This window comes from Chinchilla lanigera, unplaced genomic scaffold (genome assembly GCF_000276665.1).
Source record: "Chinchilla lanigera isolate Chin_1 unplaced genomic scaffold, ChiLan1.0 scaffold00001, whole genome shotgun sequence".
Classification (NCBI taxonomy): domain Eukaryota; kingdom Metazoa; phylum Chordata; class Mammalia; order Rodentia; family Chinchillidae; genus Chinchilla; species Chinchilla lanigera.
The window spans coordinates 30,550,684-30,576,455 of record NW_004955402.1 but is presented as its reverse complement, the minus strand read 5'-3'; the positions used below and the strand labels follow the sequence as shown (position 1 = coordinate 30,576,455).

The window sequence follows — 25,772 nt, the reverse complement described above, 5'->3', positions numbered from 1 at the left end:
ACTTTGTTGTTGCTAATTCTGTCGTTTGCCTTTCCTATAGATGCCACTTATAAGCATCCAGAGATTGGGTGCTAACTAGGCACATGGGAGTGAGTTTATTCTGTTGCTGGGAAAGTCTCCCTACTGTACTGGAAATCAGTCTCTTTCAAACAACTCTCACTGGCTGTTTTACCTTTGGGGGATAATTAGTTTAGCAGCAATTCTAAATCTCTTGTATACATAAAAGAGAACTATATAGAGACGCCACTGGTACATAGTACTATCTGCCCTGTTGGCTTATGTCTGAAAGAGCAAAGAATAAGAGGAAAAAGGGGATTAAGGGTCTGAAGCCATGGTTCAAATCTTTGTTCTAGCACTTCACTGGTTGTGAGTTGAAAATTTGAAAAAATCCCTTGATCTGCCTCAGTTTCTTTTTTTTCTTCTGAAAATAGAGTTAATTCTTCCTGCCTATTTCACATGTTTAGGGTGCTCATTAAAGACAAAACTACTTTTGAAATTGTTACATGAATAGTTTTTATTGTTTAATATCTTGTATAAGAGTTTAGCACCTGACTGTCATTTGTTCATGAGTGCAAGGAGTGAAGTGGCTTTTTACAAAGCCTCTCTGGCTGTAACTCTTGGTAGGGGGTTATATACCAAGTGGAAATGACTGAATTAATACGGCCAAATCAGCTGTTCTAGACTGCACACATTCATGGAAAGTGGAATCACTAAGATCGGCACAAACTTCTTCAAGTCATAGACTTATTTTAAAGGTACTGTAGTAACAGATGGAGAAAAAATAATGCTGCAAGGGGAGATTTTATTTTCACTGTGGATGAGGTGCTTCAGCGCCTCTAACCTGGCACCAGGCTCAAGAGAGCATACACGATCACACCCCATTGAGATTGCATTTGATGAGCGCCACCTAGACCATCCCATTCATAGGTGAAGGCTATGCCACCTAGTCAGAGCTGTCCTCTGGACTTATGGGTGAACACATGAATCTCCCCACAGACCAGGAGATCACTGAATGTTTTCCAGTTCAAGTTGATGAGGTGGCTGCGTGTATCTGCTCTCTCTGCCACCGACTGTGGTCACTGATACTGTGTACATACAGCCTGATTTGATGCCTTTGCCTGTATTTACTGCTTTGCATGTTATCTCATGGTTTCTGTGGGCCTTTCCTGTCCCCAGAGATGTGCATGAGACAAGATTTGCCTCTTATCTGAGAGGCAGGAACATTATCTGAACAGCTGCCGGTTGCAGAGAGGCTGGTGTCAAACCAATGCACTAGTTGAAGTAATTCTTTTAGGGCAAACATGCATACACACATGCATGTGCATACACACACACACACACACACACTGATACACACTCTCAAAATGAACCAGGTGCAAAGCTACTGAAGCCCATAGCAAGAGCTGTGCCGTGATAACCTGATACCCTGTGATCTCTTCTCTGGCGCTGCCTGAACTCCCATCTGCCTTCCTATCTAAAAATCAGACTGCCTCCTTCCTGAGCTTGTGAGCAGGGAGTCCTCAGTGGCAGCTGAGAGGCTGAGAGAGGGAGGGCTTGGGGAATCCCAGAGTCAGTGACTTGGAGGCACAGATAGCTGCCTTTGAATTGGGAAAACACTTTCTTCAGCAGGTGAAGCAGTCTTTAAGGTAGGCATGAAAGAGGAAGAGGCAGGTAAAAAAAAAAAAAACCAGTAAGACACTGAAGTGTCTTCACTAAGCAGAGGGAAGACAGAGCTTCACATTCACCTCCAGGCTCTGGCCTCAGATGACAGCTAAGCACAAGTGGAATCAAATCAGCTTTTAGCTCTTCATCCACACCCCCAGCAGTGTAGATACCGCTTTCACCAGAGCTGACATCAGGCCAAGCCTCTCCGTGAATGCCCGTGATTAACGCCTTCCTCAACGGAGAGTGTAAATGGAGAATTGGAGAATCTCAGCTCACTCCTCAGAGTAGCTGGAGCCACACGCCCATTATTTCTACGGAGCCAAATGTAAACAGAAAATAAACACTCCCTTACACCCTCCACATTTTATTTCCCCTGCTAAATAAAATGGGGGTGGGGTGCATCTCTTTGCTTATGATCTCTTCCCATATTTGAAATGATCTGTATATTTGACATTCCACCAAACGATTCTCCAAGGGAGACAATGAAAGCCCCTATACCCCCATTTGTCAGTATTTAAGGCTTAATGAACTCTTGGCGCATTCTCTCTTCCCAGAGGTTTGTGTCTGTTATTGCTGCTTAATAGTGATCTGTCCAATGCTCCAACATGCCAGGCAGCCTTACTCATAATCAGAAATATGTATTTATTAACTGGCTGGTTAATCTACAGAGAGGTTTTCTGGAGATTGCCACATTCACTAAGAATTACCAAGCCCAGCTGTGCTCTTTATATTTAAATCCCAGCCATTCTCCAATGAGAGGAGGCACTGGGTCCAGCTTGCTCCTGCCTCCATTTCACAAATAATCTCCCTCAGCTGTGTATGATCTGGACAGAGAGAAGGACATTCAGAGCTCTAAGCCTCTGGGTGTAAAAGATTCTCTACAAATGCACATTCACAGTAAACAAAACCCATCAGGCCCCTGCAAGAGTCCGATGCCTGATTGCACTAAACACATCACGTTGAAATCTGCAATTGGCAAAGTAATTGGCGTTATTACAGCTGATGGGGAATTTCTGATGCTGCCCAAGCTTTCTTTTGAAATAATACTCAGCCATTTAATTTGTCCAGCTCTCGTTTAGCTGATTGCTCTTTTCTGCTGCAGTTTATCAAGAGTGAAGCACTGCCTGTCTACATGCCTGCAGGCTGAGCTTTCACAGACCTTTCTGTTGCAGCACCTCCTCTTCTTACTTACCCCTACATTTGGCCACTCAAAATGCCAGGATGCCAAAAATGCTGTAGCTTTAATGTAGGCGAATCCAACTGATTTAATTCAAAGCTGTCTTCTTTGGGCAGCACGTCCAAAGATAGCTGAAGCTATACTATAAAATCATGGCGAAAGGGGCAAATAAATCTTAAAGATTTGGTTATCCCCATGAAAGTTATTTGTTCAGAAATTAGAGAAGTAACAGATACCATCTTCAATATACTCCCAAGTCCAGAAGGTACTGTAGAAATATAGGAATTGGTACACATGAAGTTCTATTGGGGGAATTCTGGTTTGACCTTTCTTACACAACAGTCCCAGAATGGGATCAACAAATCATTATTGAGAATCTAATTTTTTTTTTGCTAGAAGAACACAGATTCTTTTTTTACACAATGCTCATCTTCTATTCCCCAGTTTGGTATTTCTGTTCCAACCCACATCAGGGGCAGGAAAGCCAAATTTAGCCAGCTGAGTTTTCTCACAGTACAGATAAGGCTGGCGTCTGGGCACAGACCTCTCTTTTTCCCATCAGTGAGCTACTTGCCCTGTCAGCACGCTGGCGATGGACTGTGTGCTGGAAACAAGAGTCTGGCAGTCAGCACGGTTCTCCCCTGCACAGCTCTCAGAAGGCCTCTCGCATCCCAAACCCACATGCTCCTCTGATCACCTCTTGTCTGTTCATATAGGGAAAAGAACTGAGCAGTGTGAAAAGCCATCATAGAAAATACTAAAAAGACTCCGTGCCCTAACATGATCTCCCTGGACAGTACTCACCGATGTCCTTTGGTACAGTGAGTACCTCACCAGTGTTACCAAGCAATAAATCACAGGGCCTGAGCTTCTTCCCCCGAGCAGGAGCCAAAGCCGACACTCAGAAATATGCTGAGCATCATTGGTGAAATGAAGGAATACTTCAGCGGTTAGAAAAGCTCCTGGTACTTTTGTTAAAAATCATTTTTACCACTTGACAGCACTTCTAATAGTTGTATAGCCATTTCTTCTCCAAGAGTAAAAGATAACATGTTAATTTCAGAAGTGCTGTAGACGGTGGAGGAAACGGGGAACAAAGTCAGCAAAGATGCTTATGGGCATCTTCTCCTTCCTGTCAACAAGCCCTACCCACTCCTCGGCCTGCTCTTGCCAGACTCTCACACTCCATCTCCTCCTGAGGTCATTCTTCCACTGTGCTTGCCATTGCTCTCTTTAAAGGCTGGGGCCATAAACTGACTGGTGAAAAGAGAAGATCGATTTTGACTTTTTATTTTTCATATGGGGGGAGACCAAAGGGTGGGGAAGGGAAGTAAAAATAAATCAGATGCTATATATTCCCCAAGATGAGTTCCCCAAGATGAATGCGATTAGTATGCATCACAAATACATACTAATAAAAAAGAATAAAAAAGTATATAGTTTTTGTTTTTCTTTTGGTAATACAAAACTCCAGTCATAGGATCTTTTGACACTGCAATTTGCACACCAACTCTGACTTTAGGAATCTACAATCAATTTCCATTATCTAATTTATACGAGTGACAGAAGGTACACTGCACATTTATGGAGTATTGCTAGATGTCAGACATTGCTCCTAGGGTCTATCCATTTAATTCTCCTAAAAATCCCATGCATAGGTATCCTTCTTCTATTAAACAGGATTCTGAACCATGCAGCAGACCTGTGACTCAACCTCATCAGTCTCAGCTCAGAATCACTCCTGTTAACAACAAAATTATCAGAAGATGGGAAGTGTTCTCTGTGCTCCACACTGGAACAGCAAGGTGGGAGCGATTTCTGTTGTGTTAATAAACAAGCATCAATTTTTACAGTTTATGGTAGTGAGGATTATAACATCACTCCAAGTTCTTCTGGTCTGTGCACCATTGGTCTGGATCACCTGCTAAACGTAAGTTCTGCCAGAAGCTCTGGTGCACACTGTTAGGAAAGAGGGAAAGATAGAAGGAAAACCTGGTGCAGAACTGGTGAGGGTGGGGGGAGGAGATGGCCATTATCAGGGAAATACCAGAACACTAGATGGAAACTGTTTGCAGAATGAACCTAACCTCCAAACGCAAACAAATGGCTAGAAGGAGCCATTTGAAATCTGAAAACTATTCCACTACAAGGCCCCTCTCTTCTGGCGGTCTTCTGACACCTCTCGGTTGGTCCTTGTGTTTGGAGACTATGGAGGACAGGGCTGAGTCAGAAGATGGGAAGATAAAAGAGTTGAAGTGTGAGGCAGACAGTAGTGCTGAAAAGAACTTCAAAAATAAGGTTGTTCATTTGCTGGAGAAACTGCTTTCATCCTCATGCGGTAGGCATGGGACACTCCTGGTAAAGGGCTTATGAAGACATCTCTCAAAGCCACATGGTGAGTCTACACTGACTCCATGCCAGTCATTCCTAGACCAAATGACTCACAGAGCAAAGCTGTGCATCACTAAACTTTCAGACCCAGGAAAATCTGTTACTGTAACTCAAGCAACTAATAAATGCCAGTATTTGAAATACGCTACAAATCCTCAATGACTCCTGGAAGCAAGTGAGCAGAACTATAGGAGAATTCTTTTTTTTTTCTTTTCCTGGTACTAGGAATCGAACTCAAGACCTTGCGCTTGCCAGGCAGGCACTGTGCAGCTGAGCTAAATCACAGCCCCTACAGGAGAATTCTTAAGAAGCTCATATATAGGTCCTTTTAGAAAACAGATTGGAGAGAAAAACAAGAAGAAAAAAATCTTAGGAATACAAAGACAGTAGAAGGAGTCAGAGGATAATTAAACCTTTGGAGTCTCAAAGGATCACAGAAATCATCTAATCCCAAGTCACTGTTGATAAGGGTTTGTATTTTTGTTTTGTAGAGGAGAAACCTGTAGTTGAAAGAGAAGAGTGTTGTTCAAAGGTAATTCTCACTAGTTGCCCTCACCTCCTTTCCATCATGAAAAGCTGAGTTTACATCAGGTTTTGAAAGTCTACATCATATTTTAACATAATAGCAGAGATGACCTATTCCTTTGATAAAGTTAAAAAAAAAAAACAAAAAAAAACTCTCTGTATATGAATGACTCCTTCCTCTCCCAGCACCGCCTGCCATTTATCAGTTTCTTGGGTGCAAACTTCGGCACACTAAGCTTGTGTTAAGTCAAGCCCACCCGCATTTGGTCCTCAGATGGTCAGAACATTGTGGGAGTAAGAAACAAAATATTGAAGTCCAAAGAGATTTAGAATCCCAGGAGAACTTATTAATACTCAGAATATTCCACTGAAATGCCAGACTCTCTGGGAAACACCTGCTGAACTTCTATCTGCAGGACTAAATGCCAATGCTGGCTTTTAAAAAATTTACTAAAAATCACTGTCAAGGCAGAAAGTATAAAAAGTGTATACCTGCAGTTTAAAACTGTTGGCTTCACATAAGAAAAGCTATAGTGTTAGGGGGTGGGCTTTAGTGCAATGTGTAGGTTTGTGCATGCACTTGAGCAAACATTTTGTTAAGAATGCTGTGTTATCATCACAGATGTTCAGTAAAAGAATTAAATAGGTTGCCTAAGGAATTACAAGAAGTGATCCATGTTTTGAGTAGGTATCCTAAAAAAGACACCTTACAGGTAGAACTATTACTTTTTAAGGGAAATATTATTCACAGTTGGTACAAATATTCATATTTAGCCTCAGCAAAACAAAAGATGGAGTTCATTCAAGCTCTATCCTTGTATTCAAACTGGAACAGGCTTGCACTAGATAACCAGTACAGAGCTTATCGAATAATCTTTGCTGAAGATTTTTTCCAACCTATATTTTTATATGGATCCTTTGGTAAAATGCTAGAAAGCTAAATTAGTAGGAAAACTATCTCATGCCTGAATATCATAGCAACATCAAATTGCTGTTAAAGTTTCTAATGTCTTTCTTCCGGTTACTAGAGGTATCCCAAGGCACACCAATGGCAGAAGCTCGGCAGGCCACCCGGGTTTACAGCCCAAGCTCAGAGGAAAGGCATTTAGAATGAAAGCCTGTGTTTACTAAGCAACAGCCTGAGCTAGGAGAACTATTGGGCCAGACCTGGCTCTAGAACAGGCAAGTCTAACCCACAGAACATGGGCCACCTGTGGTCTTGGACACCTAGTAATGTGGCCTCACAGGATTGTAAACTTTTAACTTTATTAAGTGATTTTTAGCAATGTTTTCCATGACTCCATTGTGCAGAGCTTCAGCAGGACTATGTAGATGATAACGAATGACTGTGTTGGCGAGGGCCCAGTGCTGTGCTAGCTTCTCCTCCTGCACCCGGGACACACAGTCAGCCAAATCAAAACCCACACATATCAGACATTACCTGAGCTTGCGTGTGTTGGTGAGTGACACCCGAAGATTGCCATAATAGTATTTCAACCTACCTGCAATTGTGTGTGCCTGTAAAGACAGGCATTCACTGTTAGTGAGTAGACATGTATGCTTTCTTAATTAATTACTAAACACAAGTTTGTGGAATTTTGTAAAATAATTTAATAAGCTAAAATAGTTTTTTTAGCCCTGGTATAGGAAGTACAAAACTGTATCCAATAGGATTTGTTTGTGATATTGTTGTAATTACATATACAACATTGCTAATACTAGAAAAGTTACAATAAAAATATTAAAGTTTTGTTACTTACACACTTAACTATATTATATATTTTATATGCAGCCCAACACAATTCTTCTTCACTCAGTGTGGCCCAGGCAAGCCAAAAGGGGATACCTGTGCTCTAGACACCACAAAAGTCAGGAGATGAATTGCACTGGACACTTAGACACATTCTCTCTCCAAGGTAGTGCCAAAAGCCTCGAACTTTTTGGATATCTTTAGACTTCAGAAAGAGTAGAGATGGCAAACAGAGAGGACCATGAACCCAAGCACCATCCCAGGCTAGTTTACAATCTTGTGCAAATCTCAACTGTTGGATGGAAATAGCAAGGATGAACACTTGGGCTTCGCAGAATCCACACTTAGCTGTATTTTCTCCGCTTGGGAAGGGCAAGTGTAAGACTTCAGCCAAAGAGGTTGCTGTGAAGAGTGGGCTCCAGGGAGCAGAGGAAGCCTCGCCCCAAACTCCTGGTGCAGGAATCTCCATTTGAACGGCAAACCCACCTCCCCTTCTTCTCTTCCAGACCTGCTTTCTGCTGCAGTCTTTTTCTAGAAAGTGAGGAGCCTGACTGACCCTGGGGAGCTTGTGAAAATACCAATTTCCAGACATGGCTGGGCAAATGGAGCCAGACTCCTGGGATTAGGCCTGGCCTCCTGTGGAGACAACAAGTACCCTAATAATTCTGCTCTGCAGCCAAGGGATCTTTTCACTTGTAGAACAGCAGGATTAATGGTGAGGGGAAAAGCAAGGAAGCACCAGCGGCAGGACTTCTTTGTACACTGCAAGGCTTTGGAGCTTCTTCTCACAAACTTTTTGGGAGTTTTACAATGAAAATTTCTGAGTTAGGACTCATGGAGCCCAGTACTGGTGGCAGAGGGCTGTGTTCCCTGGTCATCTCTTGTAGGAGATATTCTGGGGCCCAAGATAATAAAGGTTCATTCAGGGAGGATAATCATCCTTAACTCAGGAATGAGCACTGCTCTTCTTCTGATACCTTTCTGTGGTTAACAATGCTGCATTTTCCCGATCAGCCAAGGAGCTGCTGGACCCACCGATGTTGCCTTCAAACTCTTCAATTTCGCCCCTCAGCAACTTCACCGTCCCCAGCACAGCTTCACCTCCCATGACCTCTGGCACAGTCAGTCTCATGGAGCAGGATCACTGCCCGTTCCCACTTCATTTCAGCCTTCTACCAATAGAGCGGTCTTCTGACATCACCGTTCTGACTCCCGCCTGCCCTCAAACCTTCCACGGATCCCACTGTTCTCAGACAAATGCCTGGAACCTGTTTCAAGCACATCAACTATAAAATAGCACACTGAAGTCACCAGAAAAATCTGAGTATGGATTGAGTACTAGAAAACATTAAGGAATTACTGTTAATGTTCATGAATGTGATACTGGCTTGTCACGATTTTTCTAAAAAGCCTTTGTTGCTTAAACAATCTTACTGGAGTATTTGAGTAAAATAACATGATGTCTGAGATTTGTTTGAAAATGTCCCCTGCCAAAAAAGGTAAATAAAAACTAAAACAAAATGTGAATATAGATGAAATAAGATTGGGAAAATGGTATTCATGGCTGGAGCTGGACAAGTGTGACGTGGGAGTTGGTTCATATCAGCTCTGGAGAGCTAGCTGTCACTGGCTTTGAGAACAGGTTGTTAAAGCTATTGGTACTTAAAACTGTCCATGATAGGGATACCTGTGCCACAGAAAGCAACAAATACTACCAATAAAAGCTTTTCTAACAGCGTACCATTGAAGTTGGGCAGTAGATATTCTGCCTTATTATACCTTGATGCTTACTTTTGTGACATTTGAAAACTTCAATAATAGCTTTTTTGTTACATCTATTTTTTCCAGGCTTCTAAGAACTGAAATTTGATTCCATCCTTATTTTCAAGTAATTTCACAGCATACTTCCAGTAAGGCCGCAGAGAAATGAAACCGCCTCCATGTCTCCAGGGCACAACGCACATATCTTCACTCTTATCTTGCCTTTCACCCAGGCTTTCCCCACCCTGGGCTAAGTTTATCACCTCACTTCCTTCTCATCTATTTTGGCCCAAATATATTACACCTGTGCCTGGAAGACCTCCATGCTTGTTCTGTATAGATGTCATTTCTCTGCTATCTGAATTTTTAATTAAGATCACCTGTGGTTTTCTAATGGAAGGGGTCACTGAATTCATGCTGTATGCTAAACATCATACTAGGCTCCTTTCACATGCATTATCTCGTTTCATCTCAAAACATTAAGTGAGATAAACTAAACAACTCAGGGAGCCCAACACCAAAGAATTGCGTGGTAGCCTGCTGAGTGAAATGTCAATGAAGCGACCAAGTGCTCTGTGTCATCCAAATATTTTGCTGTATGTCCTCATTTCCTTTTTTCTTAACTTTTTTACAACATCTACCAGTGCATTTCACCACAGTGGCAAGTAACATTTAGAAACACATTAAACATGGCTACCCTTCACGCCCAACTATTACACTCTCCCCTTCTGTAAGTTAAGACTCCATTTCTCTTTGGAAGGACCTGTACTTTGAGGTGTGTTTTTGTGTTTATATATAGCGGAAGACCATGTCTTTGAGGCCGTGCTCTCTTCCCTGGGGAATGCCTCTCTGTAAAGTCACTTTTGCAATGGTGGCTGGGCATGGAGAGCCCATATCTGCTTCAGTCCTATGACAGTTATTGCTTTACTACATCCCACCTGGGCCCTTGTACACACATGCACAAGCCCTTGGGAACTATACTATAATGTTTAAGCAACCTTCACACATCTGTAGGAATTAAGAAATGAAAAAGAAATGAATGCCAAGAAACCTTGGACATTATTTGTGTTCTGGGTGAGGGTTCTGGGTCCTAGCATGTGCCTTTCATTTCTTCCAAAGCTCTCAGTCTGCAAAAGGCAAGCAAGAGAGGAGTGTAAATAAATGGCACCAGCACCGGTACAAGAATAGTCAGCTACTAGGTGACTTTCCAGTGACATGGAAACCATACAGACAAACAAAAGCGGGCTGGGGATTTAGCTCAGCGGCGCAGCGCCTGCCTGGCAAGCACAAGATCGTGGGTTTGATTCCTGGTACCGGAAGAAACACAAAAACCAAAAACAAAAAAACAGATGAACAAAAGAAAGGAGGCAACAAGAACGCCTACAAATATGACATCAATTAGGAAATGCAGGGAACGCATGTGCCTATGTAGAGCAAGGATCGGCAGACCACAACCTAAAGTGTCACCCTCTATGTTTATGAGGTGACATAACAGGAGGTTTGTTTTCATGTTTCTCTGTGCATCCCAGATTTCTACAGTGAACACTTATAGCTTTTATATTAGGGGAAAAAAATACAAAGAAAAGCAGAGAAGAAAGCACATGATTTGGCAGCTTTTATTAGAGATAATTAGATGCCAATTCTGATGCCACTTCAGGGTGGACAGGAACAGCCCAACAAAGGCAGATAAAGATCATTTCTGATCACCCAAAGACGATAAAGGAGGAGACTCAAGTATGTGTGTGTTGCTTCAAAAGGCAAGAGCAAGATGTTAGAAGATAAAAGGAGTTGTGTTTGGGGGGTAAACCAAAGGAGAGAGAAAAGTCAGGGTGCTTTAGGTGTGAATTTCAGAAGTTTCTACATCTGTGCTTTGAAAACACACTGAGAATGTGACTCGCCTTCCAGCCGCAGGGTACACCAGGAGACAGTTCCAGCCTGTGTCTGAGTGACCAAGCTTATCACATCTGGGAAGACCGGCAACCAGTAGCATACAGTAGCTCAGACAGCTTGGGCTTGCAGACTATCCCTGCCATGGCTTCTAGGTATTTCCAGGATTGAGCAGGGTATCTTTGGAAATTGGTAAGAATGGGGAGAAAGGCAGGCATCTACTTCCCTACCCTCCTCCGCCCTATCTGAATGCAGAGAGGATGGAGACAGGACAGTTCGGCCCCAGTCACCACAGTCCACATTTCCAAAGTCATCAAAGATTAGTGAGGAAACCATGATTATTTTCTTTAAGATGCTGCAGTAGGAACGGATATCAAGGGAAAACGAAGAACCTTGCACAGTCAACTGATAAATATGAATCATGGGAAAGCTGAGAGGCTGTTCACAGTTATCCCAGGGAGAGGTCCTCCTGAGTACCTCCTGGCAGAAAGTGACAGCTCCTGGAAGGTGACAGACCCATGAGTTATTGCAGGCATCTGGAGGCACAGTGCTCAATGTCATCTGAAAACTGAAGAGAGAAGGGGGAAAATAACAAGCCCACAATTTGGTGTAGTGGGACTGCCCACAGCATGTGGACAGCTTCCTTTTTCTATTTGGAAAAGCCCCCAAGGGGTGGTGTTCATACCCAAGACTTTTGATTTAGGAATGATACTGAAGAATTAACTTTAATCTGGGCACCTTGCACTGGCCACAAGTTTCCTAGGACTTCCCTGTCTTAGGTACAGATATCTTGAGAAGGGAAAAATGCACAATGATACTTCCAGCTTGACAGGGATTACACATGAACGGGATAATGTGGAGTCAGGGAACAGAATTAGAGTTGGGGAGGGATAGAATGGCCTTTATTGGTCCTACCTTCAAAAGTAATGAACAACCCTTAAATATATTCAACTTTCCCTTTGGTTACTTCTTCATTTTAAATTTAATAGCTAACAAAAACATAGAATATAATTATCTCGGAAAGAAGCCATACACACACACACACACACACACACACACACACACACACAATCTCCCTTTTCTCTCTCACACTCACATTCACACACAAAACACTCACATATTCACACATATTCATTCATCTTCCATAAACTGTTTCTCTACTATGCACCTTTCCAATAAGCAAAACAGTATAACACAAAGCCCCTTTTTCCATGCTTTGAAATAAATTATCAGATAAAAGAAAATCTGTAGCTGAGATGTCGCTGCACAAGTATGTGAGTCGGGGCGTGGAGGTGAGCAGGGTGTGGGTAATTGCGGATTTTCTTTGGCTTTTGTTTCACATTTCATTTGCTCCACAGAAAGTCTGTATAAATACATGAAGAGGTTCTTTATTCATCACTTTCAGGGACTGGCAAAAAGGCTAACTGGTTGTCTATTTCTAAAACCTCAGTGCATGCCCGACAGAAGGACCGACGAGCCGTGATGAAAACACTCTATGCTGCCACATGAATCTATTTTCCACTCTCACCAATGGCCCTTGATTTTGTTAATCCTCCTCCTCCAGCCTCTCACTGTCTGCTCTCTGTGCCTGTTCCCACTCTCCCTGTGGCCCAGGACTAAGTGGCATGAGGACTTGGGTTCTCGGGTTCCTTAGAGGTGACAGAGTACTCAGAGGAGGTAACCCACAAATAGAAGGGTACTGAGGGCACAGTGGGCTCATGAATGGGAAACATGTTTAAAGAAGGAAACATTCAAAACATATGGAACTCTTGCTATGATACAGTTGCTGCCCCCCAAAAGTTCATTGCTACTGACTCAGACATGTATCCCCACAAAGGTATAGCACTGTGGAATGGTAAGGCAGGACCTGCCCTGGGGGTGGTAGAAAGTTTCCTATGGAAAGAGAGCATGGAATTAGTACAACAGCCATCACTTTTTGATTTGCCTTTCTTTGTATAAATGCTCTATCTACACTGATATCTATGGGAGAAGCCCAGGATCTCTGTGTATCTCATATATACATGTGCGTGTGTGTTGCATGTGGGGAAGGGGCAGTGACTCCCCTTGCAGAGACAGGCAGGATGATTTCCTATCTTCACTCCCGCCAAGCACATCCCCACAAAGCCCTTACCTGCACCCATTTATGGTTTGCCCGTGGCATCCTGGAAACAGCCCTCTCGCCAGGGATGACAGCGGCCAATCCCTTACCCACAATCGGCACAACAGAACCGTCTGCCTCTGTGGGGATCTGAGATTAACCTCACCACCACGACTGTGTGACTGCAAAGAGTTTGCACAGGAAGATCACAGGAATGGGAGTATCCTGTCCAAAAGGAGAGATAGGGGAGAACACCAATCCTGCTCAGGCTTAAGCTTAATAACCACCCCATATTCGAAGCCTCTTGATCTGTTTTTTATTTATTTATTTATTTATTTATTTTTCACTAGAAAATATTAAGAGAAAACAGAAAAGAAGTTGTGTTTTTCTGTGATCAGGTGAAAGAGGATCTGGAGGGAGAGAACAACTACCAGGTCATTCTAACCGTCAATGCTTGAAGTCAGAGAAGATAGAGATCCAAGTTCATTTGCTCACTCCTAAAGTTCAGAACAGTGGACACTCTTAAACATCGTAAACCCATCCAGGAAACTCACCTGTGGCTGAAATCCTTTGAGGTCGCTGGCTGCAAGGTCACTGGCTGTGAGGAGCTGGAAAAGAACAAAGGCATTTTCCTTAGTGATACTTCTCAAAGTTTGCACACAGCATCCCCAAGACAACCAACCCGCCATGGGATCCCCAGAGCCTTGATCAGAGCTCAAGAAGCACAGTCACCACAGGACAATGTGATATTTCTGGACCGGGAATCCAACCTTCCCACTGTGTGTGCAATGCCTCTGCTTTCCTCTCCGCCACCCCCGCCGTTGCTGCCCTCTCCTAGCTTCTGTGTGCCATCAGATCTCTGATGGGTTTTAAACTAGGGAGCATGGGTGAAGGCTGGACTTCCAGAGGTACACTCATTCCAAGAAATTACAATTATGTGTGAATTTATAGATATGCACATTTTCTTGGGGAGAAGGTTTCTGGCTTTCTTCCTAGTGGCAAAGCAGTCTGTAATACAAATTAAGAATTACTATTTCTGAGATAGTTAAAGATTCATCAAGGAGAGCTCTTTTCTTTCTTTTTTAATATCAGACTAGTAAAAGTGATCTTTTCCTCTTCCTGCCCATGTGACTCAGTTTCCCTTGCATGTTGCCTGTGATTTTATGTGCTGTTTAGGTTTTCATAGCTTATACTTAAAAACTCATATAGAAATCTTAGACTAGGATAAGAATATGATTTATATATTTTTGCACCTCTGTGTAATCAATGCTAAAGTGTAAAGTTCTGGTTTTTGAGCATCTTTGCATCCTCTTCAGGATTTGCCACTAGAAAACAATCCATAAAAGCAAATGGTTAATTAATGAAATTAATTAATAGTTACATTTTTTCATTGTCGCTTTCAAATGCTGAGAAAGTGGGTATGAGGAGAAAATGGGAAGATGATTATTTTGATTCAAGGAGTGTGACCGGCTAGCTTTGTTAGGCCTGGAGAGCATTTGTGAAAAATAGGAAAGATTTCATGTTTGCTGTAACAATATTTTGTTTGGTTCAAGAAAAAGAAGGAGTCATGCTGGGCTTTGGTGCCTCCGGCCTTGGGAAAAGCTCCACAAGACTTTTTAGCTTCCCTCAATGACTGCCAAAAATGCTGCCTAAGTGGTGTTAGAGCTGGGGTAGTGTTTTCTCCCCTCATGTAGCTCAGCCTGTGAGCTGGATTCCCCACTCTGGTAAAGAGCAATTTCAGCCCCTTTGGTTGTAATGAAATAGCCAAGCAATAGCTCACAAGGCTTCTTGCCTAGGCATCGAGGGCCAAACATAATCGTAAGACTCAGTCTCCTCCTTCAAGGTACTTACATTTTGGTCAAAGATCAGACATGTATCCATTAGATCAAGTGGTGTGTAACACAGTACGTGTGTGAAAGTTCAAAGATAAAGCCTGAGAGATCAGGGTGGGGTTGTTGAAATAACATCAAATTGGAACTAGTCTTAAAAATAAAAAGGTGGCTAATGAGGCACTTCATATGGTAGTAGCTGAAAGAACAAAGGCAGAGAGAGACTTTCTACCCCAACACTTCTCCCTCTGCGTCCCCATCCAGTGCCAGCCACAGTCTCCTTCCCCACAAGTGCAGGGGATAATGATAAACACAGGAGTGCCTGGGTCCCTGGTATACTGGTTGCTGGCTTTATACTGCACAGCTCCACCATGAGATAGACAGTATTTCCACTTTATAGATGAGAAAACTGAGACTTACAAAATGAAGAAACATATTCTAGGTCTCACTGGTGGGATTTATATCACAAACTGTGTTTGCTCAAAGCTGAGGCTTTTTCTTCCATGATAAGATGCCCCTGAATTAAGGCACACTGAACATCAGTTGTGGAGATGTGGCATAGGAACAAGGCCGAGTGCCAGAACAGTAGCCAAGTGAGCCATGGGCAGCAACATGATGCTTGTATCCTGATGGATGACCCTTAGCTAACCCTTCCTCTCAGATACTTTTATTTAATTGGCAATGACACTCAGCTCTTCTAAATTTATTGATACAACCTAAGCTGCTAATTTGAGGTAGGCACAGAGAGAGGAGAGACAGGAAGGTTAGATAGGGGAGGTATGGCATAGGCATGACTTTTGCGGGGATGCAGTCGCCAAGAAGAGTTCACATATACGAATCAGAGCCCAAAGTCTCCAATCTCTGTGAGGACAGCCAGCAGAGAGCATTCCCCCACTGTAATAGGGCTCTTGCCAAGGAAGCAGGAGCCATGTGACCAGAATGTCTATATCCTCCTTGTCCTGAGATCCTGCCACTGAAAATAAATCACAGATGTGTTCAACCATCTCAAAATATGCACTATGTCCTTATATCAGGGGGGATGCGATTGAGAAATGGACAGATCTTTTTTATTTAATTGGAAATAGACACACAGCATCTTTGGTTATGATTCCTTGTATTTCTAACTCAACAAAGTTAAGCTTATCCCTCTGTCCTTGGACACCCTCAGTTCTCCTTTCTATCTCCAGCAAGGAGTCAGATGTGTGTGATTCAGCCCTTCACTCTTTAAGCTTCTTTTTTGTGCTGTTGCATGCATTTTGTCTTCTCTTTTTCACCTAGCAAGTCTAACAACACCAAGAAGACCAAGTGTAATAAGACACGTCATCCTATCTAAATTCTTCATTTCTCCTTGTGTTGAGAAGAGTCTGGACATACAATTAGTCACTACATAACCTGCTGGTCAAAGGACACAAAAGGAAAGTGGAGAATAGTGTCAACCTGAGGTGAGGACAAGAATGACTAAATTGCTGAGTGTGGAGAACAGAAGTGTAAGAGGCGGTTTAAGATACCCTTCAAGCCGACAAAAGGAAATGGCACTCAGCACCTAGCACTTTTCCTGCGTGAAGAGGCACTCCAACGTTTAAATGAATTAATCAGTTCCCATGATGACAACAAGTTCTTCTCTATATGCTACTGACTTGTGGAGAGAATACTAGTTTATACTGCAGTATGGAGTCAGAGGTTAAATTTAAGGAACAACAGTAGAAAAGTGAAAGAGGCTGAAGAGAGAAAGAATACAGGCAGAGAAGTGGCTCTCTGTCTCCTGCAGGGTCTATTGGTTCATCTCCAGCTGAGATGTGTTAGCTCACCTGCTCCTGCATGAAAGAATTCAGGAGTTGGTGGTAACCAAGTAACTGCTAAAACTTCTGGGGGCAGGGAAAAAGTTCAGTGGCGTAAGAGCCTGCCTGGCAAGAACAAGCTCCTGAGTTGAATTCCCGGCACAAACAACAACAAAAAAATAAAATAAAACTTCTGAATTGTCTTACCTTGGAGATTCTGATTTTATTTAATCAATTTATTAATTAATTTTTTATACTGGGGAATCAAACCTAAGATCTTACTCAAGCAAGTGATCTACCAATGAGCTTATACCTGGAGATCTTGAATATTTCATTCAAAATTTAGTATACATTGAAGGTGTTATGTGACCTGGAAACAGCCAAAGGCAAAACTTACAACCTCTGAGTCCTGGAAGGACAGTTTAAAGAAGCCTATCTTTCCTCAGCAGCAAGCCATGGTTCCTTGGTTCTAACCACGTCCTAACCAAACACAGGAGCTCTTGGGCAAAGAGCAGCCCCTGACCATTAACAGTCCCCACAGTGGATGATCTAGAAATTTACACATCCTGCACCCAGGAAACAAGAAAGAGCTCCTACGCATGGTGCTCAGGTGTCTTTCTCCATTAGAAATACAGGACAAAGAAGTATTTCTATATTTAAAAATTATAGACCACTTAGAGAAGACCCCTCAAAAGAATTCTAGTCTTACAGTTTCAGTACCTGAAAAAGGCAGCTAAAGGTCCCTGGGAGAAATGGAGATATCGCTGTGTCCCCAGTGAGCTCAGAAGGGAGCGAATGTGTTATAAAACAAAGGTGTCCTGGGTCCCTGGCTGCCACCAGTTCTCGGTTCTCCTTCTTTCCTCCCTTGGACTGGTGTCTCTGTTTTTCCCTGTTTCTTGAATTTGAACACATGTGTTTTACTACTAAAACAAATTCTTAAAACTCTTACTCTGCAGAAAAAGAAGTTGTGAGGTTTTCAAGCTCACATTGTTGATTCACAGTGGGACTCTGGATTTCAGAAAACCCAGCCTCTCTGCAGAAGCCTCCATTGGTAACCACCTCTGCCCAGTCCAACTCTACGTGGGAGAGAGATGCTAGGAATTCAGTGGCATTCAAGGCAGGTAAGAAAGGACACACCTGTTCCTCCTCAAAGCCATCGACTTAAGAAACATAGCTCCAGATCCTTCCCTCCTGTCCCCTTCCACTGGCCCCTATCCCCATTCTGTACCATGGGAAACAGCTCACTGCCCACGGCAGCCTGGCTGTGTGGGGAGGGATCCAAGTCAGGCAGACAGAGTGAGGGAGGGAAATGAAATCCTCCATGACTCCAGGGACTTCAATCAAGCTGAAGTTAATGAAAAGGATCCTGCCTTTTCCTAGGATGGCTAACTGTCTGCACCACTCCCAGATACAGGCCTGAGAGGGTGTGGGGGAGAAGGAAAAACAGAATTAGATTTAAAAGGCAAAGGAAGGAAAAAAAAATTCTTTCATCTCCCTTGTGGAGCAGTGCAGTGTTCCTGGAGCCCCCTGCTTTGATAAATCTCATTCCTGACACGTCTTGCTGCTCTCTGGAACAGTCCATGTTCAAATATTAGGAGGATGACCCTGCCTTCCATTTGTGAAGAGCGGCAGTTTCTCTCTTGGCATAAATTCAAGGTTTTTTGGTCTCTCCGAGCTCAAAGGGAGGGCTGGAGGAAGGTGAAGGGTGCCGTGGAGGCACATGAGGAGACACCCCTTTAGCTTCCTCAAGCAAGACATTCTGCTCTCTTCTCTCACTCTGCTTCTGAATGGAAGCCTCCTTGGCTTCCTGTAGTGAAAAGCACCCAGAATACAGTGCAGCCAGCCACCCCGGTGACCGTCTTGGGCCCAGGACTGGCTGTCCTGCAGCAAACTCCATAGCTTCTAAACTTTCCCCACAGGAGGAAAGAGAATGATGCCATTTTGCTGCCTCTTTCTTCCTGCTCTCGGAAAATGATCTCCTCTACTAGCCCATAATCAAAAGTGCCCACTACACTGGGGTAGAGCAGGACCCAGCACATCCCCAAGCATCAGGCTGACCCTGCGCACTTGTGACCAGGAAGGGGCCACTGACATGAAAGGGGGAAAGGACATGTGTCATGCTGGACAGCTCTCCAGAAGGGCTCACACATGTGCATCTGGATAAACTGAGGCCTGAGGTCCTTGGGACTGTCCAGATCATTTACTCTTTCCAGGTATTTCCTTCTTTCAAGGCCAGACAAAGAGATGCTGCAGGGGAAATGGATGGACAGGTAGGGAGGTAGGTGAAGAATGGGGCAAAGAAGGAGAACAAGTGCTCCACATTCACATTTGCCCCCAAACACACCGTCCTTTCATTGTAAGCCTTCCATGCCATCTCCCAACTTTTGAATCTGCTTCCTTTCCCTATTGTAGGTAAAATAGACCTTCCACTCTCTTTTATTCTGTGAAGTGCCACTTGCTGCTTACTTTGGCTATAAGACAAAGGCTGAACCTCAGCCTACTCCAACTTCTCCACCTACACAGACATTTAGAGCAGCCTATGTGTAAGGCAATGCTCCCACAAGCTGAGATAAACATCCAATAACAGGTGTGTTGGGGGCTGCTAGAGATTAACTAGACTCACTATCTCCCTTGAGAAAGAAAACTGAGGCCCAGAAACATTAAGTGAGTCACCCAAAGGAAAAGTGGGGCTACAAATCCAACCACATATGTATAACTACAAGAAGTTTTAGATGTCCAGACAACTGGAGAATGTGAGAGGGACCATGAAAAGAGCAGGAGGAACAGCAAGTATGGCAGGGCTCAACACAGAGAGGGAAAGAAGTCCAAGCCACAGGCTCTGCAACCACCACCTAGAAGGAGTCTGCAGCTCACCGTCACCACAGAAGGAAACATAGACACCAGAATAAGGGAGACGAGATGGAATCAGCACAAACTTGTGTCCCAGCCCTGGTTCTCCTATAACTCACTGTGGAAAAAATTTAATCCTTGCAGGCCTCATTTAACCATCTATTGAGTGAATTCTGTGTTCCCTCTGGCTCCACCCTGACAGCACCCCAAACTGTCCCCCTCACTTACAGATAAAAAAGACATATATGGGACACTATTTGCCCCAAACACACACTTCTCAGAATTTCGCTACACATTCTACACATTTTGGAAGTATTTTTAATCAGAAAGTCAGCCTTAAGGACAAGGAGAGAGTATTATACTGTGGCTGCATTATTGGTTTACAAATAGGAACTTGACAGATGGCTACTCAAAGCGCTGTGACATGAATTCACCAGCCAGCAAGGCAGAAGTCAAATCCACATCTGAACTAAAGGTAAACAACCTTCCAATTCAAAAGGCATTAGTTCTAACTGCTGAGGTATTTGCGGTGTGTAGTATAGAAGCCAAGGGGCTGACTTTGTTCTGACCTAAGAAACAAGTTACACACTTGAAGCTACCTTCCTAGCTGGGCTGTGTCCTTTTGCTAAATCCCCTTAGCCTCCTGGAATTTTAAAGGTTAAAACTAAAAGCTCTGACATCTCTAGTCTTCATTTCAGGCTCTCTGCCCAAACAGCAACAAGGATGACTAATAATAACTTTGTATATAGCTCCAAGCAAGCCTGGTCTTGATTGCTTATATTTGTCTTTTATTATTTTTTAAATGATGGGGTTCTAATATTTACAGGTAAGATCTGTAACAAATTCCCCTACAGATGCAGCCAAAAGAGCGTTTACATTTTTTTTCTTTTTAAGATTCCACGGGTAGCTTTGCATATATAACCCACACTCTTACAGTGGTGTTCATATTTGGTTGCTATCCAAGTCACAGTTATTTCATCTTCTGGGTGGGAATGTCTTTAATCCACCACTTTGCATATTAGAGCTGTAACTACCAAGACATAATGAAAGAAGAGTCTCTGAATGCCCTAATATAGAACTCACTGAAATGATGAGTCTTGTTTCATGTTATTTGAACTTGATGAACCTACAGAAACTCATCTTGGCCTTTTTTTAACTTCCCAGTAGGATTCTTTTTCAAATGCCCTGTCCCTCAGACCAAGAAAACTAAAATTCATGAAGGGAATATTGTACGGTGATGGGTGGGAAGTTCACACAGGTAGACCTGGTATAAACTGATGATATGAATGTGAATATCATACTTTTAAACATTTCAGTAAAAACTGGCTAGCAAGTGTTAAGTAGATTCTGAGATTCATCACTTGTAGAATGGCATGCCACTCTAGTTTGACTAACTCATGGTTTTTTTTTTTTTCACTATGTCTTAATATTCTCCAAGACCATAGGTGTTTTTGGACTACGTACTGTTTGTCAGTTTATCAGATTCCCCAAGATGCTTCCAACGTTTTGAAATGAATTATCCAAAGGAAACCAATGAAACAATGACTTTTAGACTGTCTTTCATGGAGCCCTGGATTCCATGAAAGGGACTTGGAGACTGTAAAGTGGGTGAAAGGAGATGAGGAATGAAGTTGCAGACCCCAACCCCACTTCATCCAGAGCAACACAACTTTTATTGGTACTTTTATTCTGGACTTCCATATTAAAATCCACTTAACAAAAGTTTTATGAAAATGAAAGTTTGAAAACTTGTATCTTGAGAAAAGGCCTTTCCTTATGTAAGCAAGCTACTCCCAGGGCTAACAGTCTTCTACTGGGCAAGATAGCTCACTAGCACACTACTTAGAGATGCTAACGTAATCATCCGAGAGGAGGGAACCGGGAGTGTGTCAAGACCACATTTCAAGAACACAGCCTTTAATACTTGGCATGAGTCATTGATGGGGAAAATGCTTTTTTCTTCTTTTATTCTTTTTGCAGACAATAATGTCTGCTCTCTGCATATGAAGTTCAGGAAGCACAACTAATGCACCAAGAAAGAAAAGGGCTAGAGACATGTCACATCTCAGGAGCACAATCTGAGTTGTAGGTCTTTCCTTGCAAATGAAATTGGTATATCAACTTTGCAAGAATCCACAGGCTGTTTCCAAAGTCCATAAAAATCCAATAAAGGAAGTTCCCCTCCTTAAACATATGCTACACAAAACTGGATGCTGGGGAAATATTCACACTCATCTTCCTCTTCTTATCTGCTGAAGTTCTGCTTAGAACTGACCAGATGATCTGTTCACTTGGCTCCCAGACGAGTATCAAAGCTTTCTAATCATCCCCTTGGTGAATCCCAGGAAACTGATTTATACCCCAAGGCTCACTTAGTTTCAGAGAATAGAAAAGTCAAAAGGTACTTGCTTCAGAGAGTATCTGAGTACTGGAGTCAAAAGCTCTGCTAAGTATAGCCAATTTGGCAGAGAATCTGGGTCCCTCGAGCCAAATCTGGAGCAATTAATCACAACTACAGGTGGATATTGAAAAAGGATAAAGCCAAGTTGGACCCAGTGATAGCTGAACCTTGTAGCTGTAGGTAGTCACACTGTTATAAGCCTTAGTAAGTGGCAAGGTATCCTCCACTTAATTATAAAGTGAAAAAGATGATTTTTCAGGACATCCTGTTGCCTGTTCTTGTCTCAGGTACACGCTTTGTTCTATCAGCCTTCTTTACCATCACAGGGACAGTGCGGGATAGTATTATTTTCTCCAGTCTATCATTAAACAAACTGAGCTTCAAACTCATTAAATTATGCACCCAAGTTTGAGAAGGCAAAAATCAGGAGAAATGGTAGTAGAACACAGGCTGGAATTACAGTTAATCTAGCCTTCAGTCTAAGCCATCCATGACCTGTCTGGGAACCCCTTCACAGGCTGTTGTTTCTCCTGCCCTCCTCTGTCAGGGAGGCATCCCTGGCCCCCATGGATATTGGAACTACAGCCAGCCATCTTGAAGACAGGAGTCATTGTTCCTGTAAGCCTTAGGCAACCTCACTGGGATCTAAGACGATGCTTCCTTCAAATTTTTTGAAGTCAAACTGACTTTGGTCAAACGCAGCTTCTTTGTTCCTGAATCCAACTGACCACAGAATCCCCAGAGTACCTACTGTACCCTGTTGTAAATATTGGGACTATTGGGTTTTTCCTCTTCCTTTTTCCCCAGCCCTGCCTACCTGCCTGCTTTTCATTCCTCCCTTCTTTCCTTCCTTCCTCCTTGACAGCAAATGAGTCCATACCAAGTCCCAGGCACCATCCCAGAGGTGGGAAATCCCCATGCACTACCAAATCAGCACATGGCATTAAATTCTCTCAAGAATCTCATAAGACAGTACTATAATTATGCCATTTAGCAAATGAGGAAACAGAAACTCGGCAACATTAAATAATTTATTCAAAGTTACTTGGCTGTAATTGACAGATTCTCAGTTCCATTTGAAAGCAAAGTCTACGTTCATTCTCGCTCCTCAGCCAGTAACCTGAGTGCTGTCATGGGCCATAACATCCTACGTAAAAAAATGTCTTCAGCTTTTAGAGACACAAGCTAAGACAAACAGGTAAATGTTGGTAAAAAAGAATAATCAATGATGGGAAGGAGATAATTGCATCCTGTGGAAGAGTAACACTATTATAATCATAAAAGCAAGCACTTTTAACAACATAGAAAAACAAGAAATCTTAAATAAACTATCTCTGTTACTATAGGCATAGAAAATGCTACTGTTACCTGGAAATCTTACATAGCATGAGAATTACAAGGAGAACAAGAATCAAGGACAGGGTTGCCCCTGACAGAATGAAGGAGCTGGACAGCAGGAGGCAGGACCTCTGGGAACAACAGACAACTATCCTCAAAGGGAGTCAAAAGTGAGAACTTTATCTACTTGGCAAGAAACAGCCTTCATCATACAAAAATGTTAAAAGTCAGTCTTTGTCTACCGAATACCTCTGCTTAAGTTTTTCATCAACTTAGGTATTTTTTAAGACATCAGAACAGGTTAGCTGCTAACTTATTTTAATGGACCAAGTAGATTGTACTTGTTTATGTGTTTTTTCTACTGCTTGAAATGAATAATCTCTCTAAATTGTTATTTGAAAACTATCTGCAGAAGCCTGCTCTTGAATTATTGTCCTAGGCACTGCAAGTTCTAAGGACTGGGTCCTGGTCTTCTCTGTGGCTTAGGATTTCTTGAGGACTTAGATACCTTGCAGGTTTTTAGTCACTGAAGATATTCTACAGGGTCTGCCAGAGCTTCTACAGAAGCTCTTAGTAGATAAACAAACAAATATCCTAAGAAAACAAGACATGATTCCCAGAACAACAACTCTGAAGTAGTCCTGTTTTCTTGGCATATGCACTTACCCTGCTACTTTGTTAAAAATTTGTCCCTCTTATATTTCATGGGGTCTTTGGAAAACAGCTGGTTCACCAATAATATGTCTTGGCTGGGGTGCATATGTGTGTGTTTGCATCTCACACAATCCTAACTCAAGCAACCACAGTTTGCTAAAAATGCAATGCTATTTGTGATTTCACTCACAAAGACTCTGTAACATATACGGAGGTCTCTGGAAATAGAGGTTCTCTTTTCACCATACCAACTCAGTAGATTCTATCTCCACAGACCTCTTTCACAAATAAGACAATACTTTAATTGTTCTCCTGAAATCACATGTGTCTGTCTCATAGCCCACCCACATTTGTATAAACCTGCCCAGAATCTCTGGCTGACTCAGATGGGGAATGTCTGTCTACTTTACCCACTGAGATGGAGCACAGTGAATGTAACACACAGATGCTACATCAGCAGGACTGGAAGTAGTTGCTAACTCAGTCTGAGACCCCTTTAGTAATCATATGCCTAGTCCTTTATTTATAGACCGGGTGAAGAGCTCACCACAGGGGTTGTCAATGTGCTCTTCTGCAGCAATTCAGCAGTAGTGTGACCTTGGGAAAGTCGTATCCTTTACTGACCCTGAGTACTCCCCATCTCTACCATGGGGAAATCTGCAAGATCCCCTCAGTACCCAACAGCCTCTGAATCTGGAAAAGCTGATAAATGGTCTTCCACTCATCCAGTGCATCGTAAGGCTTCACACAAATTGTCTATTCTAAAAGGTGGGGATCACCTACAGCCCAACTGGTGCTGGAGGGTATAGCAAAAACGGCGGCACGGTAGTGCTCTTGGCACAACTGAGTTGCCAAAGCCTAAGTGTGTATTTACAAGAAGCCACGCCCTCATCTCTCACTGGTTTTTGGAGACTAAGAGCTCTACTTTTTCTTTCCATATCCCTCCCTACTTAAGACTGCCTTTACAAAAGTATCCACTATTGATCACTTATACCATAATCACTTCAGAAGAATTCCCAGGAGAACTGTTTTCTGTGCTTTACTTCTAAGTAGATGAGGACAATTGAAGTTGCTTTGCTCTTCAATAAAAAGAAATTCCAGATCTTCGAAAAGAACAGAGGTGAGAGAGGCAGAGGATCACTCACATGGGGAGCTATATTAAGCAAGGCTGGCTCTGGGGTAGAAGAGGGACAGCAGAATTGGAAAGCCATGTTTAGCTGTGTCTGTGCATTCACCTTGCCATATCTCAATGGAAGGTTTGTGAGTATCGAGAGCAACGGCCCTGCTCCCCACTTGCCCTGAGTTTACCCTCGGTCCCACAGAATAGTAAGCATTCTAATTCTAAATCACGCAAACTTATTTCCGCATTAAGTTGCAAAGACACTGGTGGTGTCTCACGTTAACTCTCCTAACAGCAGTGAAAAACAAGAAGGGTAGAAACTATGCTGAGTGTTTGACAGATGGAGGAAATGAGGCAAAAAATCGGTCAGTGACTTGCCCAGGGACATTCTCTTGGCTTCAGAAGCTTTCACATGGAAGGGATTAGCCAGTCCAGCCTCCCCCGGTGCAGGAATCCCCTTCTCCAACTTCTCTGACAGATGGGACCCAGCTTGAGCATTTTGGGGAAGTGGCACTCACTAGTTTAGAGGCACATTAGTTTTCAGCAAG

At 42.8% G+C, this 25,772-nt stretch overlaps 1 protein-coding gene and 1 long non-coding RNA gene across 2 annotated transcripts in view; one reads left to right on the top strand and one right to left on the bottom strand.

Annotated features, from left to right (window-relative positions):
• Setbp1 (SET binding protein 1) overlaps positions 1–25,772 on the bottom strand; it is a 358,524-nt gene that overhangs the window by 162,414 nt on the left and 170,338 nt on the right. Inside the window, exon 3 of the mRNA XM_005373166.1 lies at positions 13,809–13,862. Within this exon, the coding sequence (XP_005373223.1) occupies positions 13,809–13,862 (54 nt within the window). The remainder of the gene's footprint in view (positions 1–13,808; positions 13,863–25,772) is intronic.
• LOC106147731 lies at positions 13,958–22,082 on the top strand. Its single transcript, XR_001232652.1, has 3 exons — positions 13,958–14,162; positions 17,818–17,982; positions 21,150–22,082. It is a non-coding gene; the product is annotated as an uncharacterized LOC106147731 (long non-coding RNA).